This window comes from Atta colombica, unplaced genomic scaffold (assembly GCF_001594045.1).
Source record: "Atta colombica isolate Treedump-2 unplaced genomic scaffold, Acol1.0 scaffold92, whole genome shotgun sequence".
In the NCBI taxonomy this organism is placed as follows: domain Eukaryota; kingdom Metazoa; phylum Arthropoda; class Insecta; order Hymenoptera; family Formicidae; genus Atta; species Atta colombica.
Window position 1 is genome coordinate 294859 of NW_017259586.1, and position 8819 is coordinate 303677.

An 8819-nucleotide genomic window follows, 5' to 3' on the forward strand; every position below is an offset into this window, starting at 1 on the left:
ATTTATAATTATGTTTAACTGTACAATAAGCGTAAAATAAGTAAAGATTGTACTAAAAGATATAAAGAGCTAACAATACTAACTCACTAAATTATAGCCAAAAATGTACTTTAAAATTATACGTTATAATTATCTATAATATATGTATTGTATACAAGGTGGAAAATAAAATTAATTGTAATTATGATTAATGGATCTAGTAATTTAAATATTATTTACGCAAATATTGTGTACTTTCTGCATTGTGCATGTATACAAAGATTGATATATTACGTACTGAAACAATTACATATAATTATATAACGTTATATCTTAAAGGTGATAAACGACGATTGAACAATTTATTATTTACCTAAAAAGTAACGAATAATCTCTGAAATATATCTCATTCTCTATATCCTAATTCATCGTTGTGTGTTATTATAATACTTTCAAGAGTTATTGATTCATATGAATATTATATATTTTGATTTTAAATTACTGTTTATTTTAAAATTATTGTATGTTTAATTATTGCTAAAGAAGGATCTGTGATCTCGAAACGTTAATTCTTTTTTCTTGATATTTATAATAAATAGGATTGGGGAATATTTTCTTTACATTTCTGTAACACCGATCGAAGAACGCTATGGTTACTTCACTACTAACAAATGGTTTCATATCTTTGCTGTACGCAGCACATTTGCAGTTTTTAATTGAAACTCATCGAGTCTAGATAACACGTGGATCAATTTACACATCTATTACGAATAAATTGATAATTTGAAAATTACATTTAAAATAAAAACTTTCACAACCTCATCTATATTAATTCTGAAGTATACTGATGAATAACATTTGACTGCAAACTATAATAGATTGTTATTTTCCCAAGAATTTGTGCTAATCGTTCAATTCGACAATTCAAAGATATATCAAGGAAACATAATGTGGAACCGATGTTGGCTGTTCCACGCCACGGACTTTCAATCTTTAATGTATCCCTGTTTCACTTTTTGCCGTATTCTCGGAATATTTCCGTACAAGATCAATGCTTCGACTTTTGAGATTTCAAAACGGTACTTTATCCTGTTGACCATCATTATCTGCGCTTGCGGCATTTGTGATCTACTAATTATTCGTGATATTTTTAAAGCTAATTTATTCGATACAACTAAAACTCTTAAATTTGTCTGTTACTACGTGTGCAATGGTTTCATAATGTTCATCACACACATCTTAAGCGGTCCGCGAATGCGCCTATTACAGACTATTTTGAAAATATCTTCGACATTACCTCCAGAATGTTATCAAAAATTATCCAAATTAATTCATATCAAGGATATCTTTGGTATTATATTGTCAATCATGCAAATAAGCATTTATTCTTTTAGAAATCACATGTTTAAACTAAATTATAAGGATGTCCTCATTGTAGTGTTCATTGGATATTTAACTGTGCTGGAATTTGAGATAAATATGTTATATATAAATTGTGTATGTGTGTTAAAAGCATGTTTTAAGAGACTTAACGAAAATATGGCACATTTACAAAAACTCGTAGTAAAACCATGTGTACCGAGGCTGATCTATCACATACAGAGAAATCAACTTTTTTTAATACAACTCAAAATTCTGCAAAAGCAGCATCTAATGATTAGTGACACAGTGCAAAAGTTGAATTTAATCTTCAGTCTGCAACTTCATGCTACTATAATCATGACCTTTTGTGGAATCGTTTTTGAAGTTTATTATCATACAGTGCGTTGGCAAAATGGAATACACTTTACTTTTGATATGCACTTTCTTGATGTTTTATTATCGATGATATTTTATATTCTAAAAATAATCCTAATTATATGGGCCTGTGAGACTGGCAAGAATCAGGCTCAAGAAATCAACACAATCATTCATGATGTACTGAATAGCACCAGCAACGCCCAAATTAAGAACGAGGTAATAAAAATTTAATGTATATATATATTTTTTTTTTCTAAAAATCTTAAAGTAATTTTTTAAAACGTTAAATTTATTAAGATATGATTATATATTTTTCAATTCCACATTTTTCTTTTTGTATTTAATTACATTGACATCTAATATTATAGTTGCAGCTATTTTCTTTACAAATACTACATTGCAAAAATATATTTTCAACAAAAGGTCTCACTGTAGATGCAACGCTTCTTGTAACAGTAAGTAATCAATTATTTACTTTAATTAAAAAATATATATTGTTCATATATACATTGTATGTATTTAAATGTATGTTCATATATTCATATATACATTCATAATACATATTTTATTGCAGATGATGGGTGGCATCATGTCGTATATATTAATTTTGATACAATTTTTGATCACATCACATTCTTGCGATGGTGTGAATATTACAAATAATTCGGTTATAAAATAAGATATATAATAAAAAAAGATAGATAGTGTTTTATACTTGTGTATGTATACATATATATGTATATATATTTAATTATTCGTATATGAATATATGCGTATATATAGTATAAATATGCGTAGAAATAAAAATAAAATAATAAAAATAAAATAAATAAAATCTATGCTTATATTAATATTATATTAAGTTGAAAATAAATCACTTCAGTGTGCGTCATTGTATTTATGCTAACATATAAAAGAAATTCTGCATTAAAATCTACGAATTGCGACAAACTTGTAAAGAATTTCATTATCGAAAATGTTTTCAATCTACTGTAGCAATTATGGCACTATGCAAAATCCTGTATACAAATATTATATTAGGTGTAGTAAAAAGAAATCCAATATTTTTCCATTCAATTTCATGTAAAAATAATGGATTTCTTTTTACTACACCTAATATAAAATATGGAAAATAAAATTAATTGTCATTATAATCATTATTAACGGATATAATAATTTAAAAATTATTTGATCTATGTGCACTTCTTCTTTGTATATGCTAAAGTTGATTGTATATAATCAATACAATTATACAATACGTTGCAAGGATAATAAATGGCGACAGAAAAATGTTATTATTTATTTCAAAACTAAATCATCCCTGAGACATGTCTTGTTACTTAAAAGAAAGGTTGTGATAAATGTCATTTTGGCATCCTCCACAAATTCAAACAAAATTAAGGAGAAAATATATCTCCATATCAATTGTTAAATTCCTTATAAATCATTCAAGTTCAAAATGTAATGTTTCATAAGAGACGAGGTTCAGAATCATATTCTTCTAGGGAATTATGAAGCTGATATGAATTTAGCAATGAGGGACAAAAATGATCGCATCCGCTTCTTTAAATTAAGTAAATATAAATCAACAAAAAATAGTACTTGTTAGAATGTATTAGCATTTATAATCTTGCTTGAATATAGCAAAAATCATTTAATTGTAATGACAGAAAGATAATAAATGAATATAGTATAATAGCAAGATAATAACAACGTAAGTTGAAAAACTTTGCAGACAATTTTACACAATTCATGGTCATTCATTTTACAAAAATTCAAAATTTATACTACACGGATTGATTGAAGTTAATTATGATTATTATGTCTTAACTCTACTTGCCTCGAATTTAGAAATGCGCGATGTTGCTTTGATCAAAAAAGATTATTATGAATCTTGATTCGCATGCATTTAATAAATTTAAATTAATAATTTTTTGATACAGGTTAAATACCAGAGATTTCAAACAATATGAAAAATACTGGTAGTATCGGTATTACATAAATTAGGAACTAAAAACCGAAATACTCTTTTATTATCAACTATATACCAGTATTAATTATATTATATCAACTATGCATCAACTCTATTCAATTTAATAGCGGTATATAAAAAATAAATTGATTAGCAATTTAACAATTTGCTTATTCCATTTTAAAATGATTTTAATAATGAATGATATATTAGTGATATATTAGTATCTGTCAACAATTAATTCTTATTGCGAAAAATACCTCGGTCATGAGTCGAACCTGGATCTTTTGCATTCCGCGCGTGCGAGCGCCTTAAACTTTTAGATTGTGAGAACATAGTAATATTTTTCTTAATAATTGGTATATATTTTTCATACAAACATCGCAAGAGTTAGAAATGACGATCGAAGAATACCATGGTTACATCCTTACTAACAAAGGTTTTTTTCAATTTTGCCTCCTTATACGTAGCATTTGCTGACAGTTTTAAGTTAAAACTCATCGAGTGTATAAAATAAAAAATTCACATAGTTAATACAGGCATTGCAGAGAGTCAAATAGATAGATAGATAGATAGATAGATAGATAGAGAAAGAGAGAGAGAGAGAGAGAGAGAGAGAGAGAGAGAGAGAGAGAGAAAGAGACAGAGAGCGAATCTAAATATTACATTTAATCAAAAAGTTCATTCTAATAATTCAGTGAGTGAATTTAACGTATTGACTAATATTTAAGATATAGATGTAATACAAACTGTTACTTTCTTAACAATTTTTACTAACTCTGTTCAGTTCGAAAATTCAAAAGCAAAATGAAAAAAAGGTGGAAGCTATTTCACGCCACGGATTTTCAATCTTTAATGTATCCTTGTTTCTTTTACTGTGGTATTCTTGGAATATTTCCATACAAGATCAATGCTTCGAATTTCGAGATTTCGAAATTACGCTATATCTTGTCGATTGTAATTACCTGCGTTTCCTTCGTTTTATGTCTGCTGGTCAATCACGGTATTATTATTTCTAAAATAATTACTTTTGAAAGCACAGTTAGAAACTTTGAGGCTGTCTGCTTCTTTACGTGCAATAATTTGATAATAATAATCACGCACATCTTATGTAATCCACGAATGCGCTTACTGCAGAAAATTTGGGAAATCTCTTCAAAACTTTTATCGTCAGAAACCTATCAGAAGTTATCCAGATTGATCCATATCAAGGATGTCTTGATTGCCATCTTGTTAAGTGTGCATGCATACGTGTATATCTTTAAAATGCGATTATTTGAAACAAATAATTGGATTATTAGATGCATAATCAAAGCATTTATAATATATTTGTTTCAACTGGAGTTTCATATGAATATGTTGTACATTAATTGTGTTTGTATATTAAAAGCCTGTTTTAAAAAAATCAATGACGATCTGAATTACATGCAAAGATTCATGGCAAACGGCATGAAATTATCTGTCTTGATGAACTCTACGAGTTTAATTTGCTCAACACAGAGAAACCAAATTTTTGCAATAGAACTCAAAATTTTGATGAAACAGCATCTAATGATTAACGAAATTGTGCAACTGCTAAATATAATCTTCAGCTTGCAACTTCTTGCAACTGTAACCGTGACCTTTATTCAAATTATTCGTGAACTATATGATTACATAGTGCACTGGCAAGGTGAGGTAATCATTACTTTTGATCAGCGTTTTCTTGATGCATTTTTATTAACCATGGTGCTTTATGTTATGAAAGTAATGCTAATTGTATGGGTCTGCGAAACCGGCAAAAATCAAGTCCGAGAAATCGGCACTACCATTTATGACGTACTTAATAGCACAAGAGATAAGCAAATCAAAAGCGAGGTAATTTTTTTGAATATAGTATAGTATCTATAGACATAATTTTCTGTGTGTTTACTATTAAATCTGCTAAAATTATGTTTATTAATACCATCTTTTTCGTTCTCGTATTTAATTGACTTGTATTTGTGACTTGTCGTTGCAGTTGCAATTTTTTTCTTTGCAAATATTGCATTGCAAAAATACATTTTTGACAAAAGGTCTCGCTATGGACGCGACGTTTCTTACAGCAGTACGTAATCAATTTACTGTTTTAATTAATAAAAAATATTATTTATATGTTAAATTATTGTTTTTCAGATGGTGGGTGGCATCACGACATACATGTTAGTTTTGATACAATTTTTAATCGCGGGACATTCTTGTGATGAAAAAATTGAAATTAGTATTGCAAACAATTCAGTTATATAAAATGAGATACATTAAAAAAGATTTTTTATATTTACATAGATTCATGTATACACGTGTGCATATATTTTAATAAATCGCTCTACTATATCTATATTAATACTGAGAATGAATTAAATATAAATTGCTAGTGTATCTTTTGAGTTTTGTTGAAATATAAAGAGGAATTGTCTTACAGTAACATGTAATTTATGGATTACAACAAATATGTAAATTTTTTCATATAAAATATATTAATTAATTTTAATAGAGATATATAATAATATTTATTCTAATTTAATTTGTTATTCTCATTAATTTATTAACATTTTATTTGTTTTCCTTATTCTTTTCACATCAATATCAATGTTTCTCAACATATATCCAATTTAATAATTTAATAATTAAAATAAAATAATTAATGGACAAGAATCCAAGCAGAAAGTCAGTGTTAGTAACTCAAAATATACTGTTTACGTAAAATTATGTTCTAATCGTTTCGGTCATTCTTATCATTTGCTGCAACAATTTTAATATCCTTTCATCAAAAATTTCCTATTTTCTCGTTTTTATAAAATTTGTTACCTGTCATGACATGTGATTTGTCTGTGAATCTATACAACATACCAGGTGACATAAATTAATTATCTAAGATAATTGTTTTGTTTTATTTTATAATAGGCTATATTGTCATTTAAGATGTATTATTCTGTTTTATCCAATAAAATTTATGAGTCATATTAAACAATTTCACGTAAGTCTTTTATATAGTTATCTCAAGAGTGAAAAGTTTCGATCGAAAAACGCCATGGTTACTTTATTACTAACAAACAGTTTCTTCAGACTTGTTTCTCTATTAAACACAGTATATGCTGGCAGTTTAAATTGAAATTCATTGAGTGTATATAAAATGAAGAGTCCCATCTCACTTAATGCATTTGTTATAAAGAGAAGAATTTAAATGTTACATTTCAATAGAAAGCTCTATTAATTCTAATAGTTCAGTGTATTCATTCAGTGTACTAATTAATAACACTTAGAATTACAATATAAATTATTCCTCTTCCAAAAATATTTGCTAATTATGTTCAATTCGAAAATCCAAACACGCGCCAAAGACAAAATGAGGAAAAAATGGCAATGGCTGTTTCATGCTACGGATTTTCAATCTTTGATGTATCCCAACTTTATCATAAGTAAAATTCTCGGAATATTTCCATATAAGATTAATGCGTCGACCTTCGAAATTTCAAAACCATGCTACATCATGTCAACCGTGATTATCTGCATTTTCTGCGTTTTTTATTTGCTATTCATTCATAGGATTACTATTTCTGAAATGTTTTCCTCCGGAAACATAACTAGGACCTTTGAAAATTTCTGTTTCCTTACACTCAATGGTTTTATAGCGATTGTCACGTACATTTTGAGCAAACCACGAATGCACTTGCTACAGACTATTTTGAATATCTCTTTAAAACTATCTACGGAATCATATAAGAAATTATCTAGATGGATCCATATCAAGGACATCTTCGGTGTCATCATACTAGTCGTGCAAGAATATATGTATTTCAATAAAGTTCAAATATTTGAAAAGAATTATTGGACTGCCCTAATGATAGCAATTATAATGTATTTAGTTCTGTTGGAGTTTCAGATGAATCAGTTGCATGTGAATTGTATTTGCGTATTAAAGGCCTGCTTCAAGAAAATCAACGACGATTTAATTCACAAGCATACACTTACGATAAACAATGAAAAATTACCTATTTCCAACTTAATTTGCCACATGTCGAAAAATCAATTTTTCTTGGAAGAACTCAAATCTTTGATGAAACAATATTTGATATTAACCAAAACAGTACAAATGCTAAACAGAATCTTCAGCTTGCAACTTCTTGCTATTGTAATCTTGTCCTTCATTGAAATTACCGTTGAATTATATTTTTATTTGGTGCGCTGGCAAGGTGAAGTACTCATTACTTTTGACGAGTATTTTCTTGATGTGTTCTTAACATCCATGATGTATTATATTATAAAAGTAATGTTTATTGTCTGGGCTTGTGAGACTGGCAAGAATGAAATCCAAAAGATCAGTACTATCATTTACGACGTACATAATAGCACAAGAGATAAGCAAATAAAAAATAAGGTAATTTTTCTTGAATATATAAGTGTTTATTAACATTTTTTAACTATTAAATTTACTAAAATTATGTTTACTAATACTATTTTTTTCGTTCTCGTATTTAATTCTTTACGATTTGACGTTGCAGTTGCAACTCTTTTCTTTGCAAATACTGCATTGTAAAAATACATTTTCGACAAAAGGACTCACTGTGGACGCGACGCTTGTCGCAACAGTAAGTGAATTTGTTGCTAACTATTAAAAGATGTACTATTTATATTTTAAATTATTGTTTTTTAGATGGTGGGTGGTATCACGACATATATGTTAATTTTAATACAATTTCTGATCACAACATCACATTCTTGCGATGGAAATCTGTAATCAACGCTACATAAATAATTTCGTTGTATAATAGAAAATATATTAATAAAAAAAGAAAGAGCTTTTAAAATCTTATATATAAATGTATTAATATGGAAATTTTTTCTGTGTGTATGTTCGGCATGTTTCCAACAATATTAAGCTACAAATAAATATTTAAAATAATTTTCTTATCTGTATGAATGGCATAAATCGTAATAAACTTTTATGAAAAAAATGTTTTAAATATCTCATGCGATCTCATTTTCTAAACATCTCTTATATGAAAATATATAAAAGAAATTAATGAAAACGTTAAAGTATAAAGTGATACAATACAAAAGATTCTTTAAATAATATTATTTTTTAAAAATAATATTATTTGTTAATATT

General features: G+C 27.4%; 2 protein-coding genes across 2 annotated transcripts in view; both read left to right on the top strand.

Moving 5' to 3' along the window:
- The first annotated feature begins 1518 nt into the window (after positions 1-1518).
- Positions 1519-3667, top strand: LOC108693537 (putative gustatory receptor 28b). Its single transcript, XM_018202539.1, has 4 exons — positions 1519-1935; positions 2088-2174; positions 2294-2363; positions 3663-3667. Exons 1-4 carry the CDS (start codon positions 1519-1521, stop codon positions 3665-3667), a joined length of 579 nt encoding a protein of 192 aa, XP_018058028.1.
- Positions 3668-5416: 1749 nt separating this feature from the next.
- The window catches only part of LOC108693538 (putative gustatory receptor 28b), an 8182-nt gene continuing 4779 nt past the window's right edge, over positions 5417-8819 (top strand). The window contains exon 1 of the mRNA XM_018202540.1: positions 5417-5548. Coding sequence (XP_018058029.1) covers positions 5417-5548 — 132 coding nt within the window. The remainder of the gene's footprint in view (positions 5549-8819) is intronic.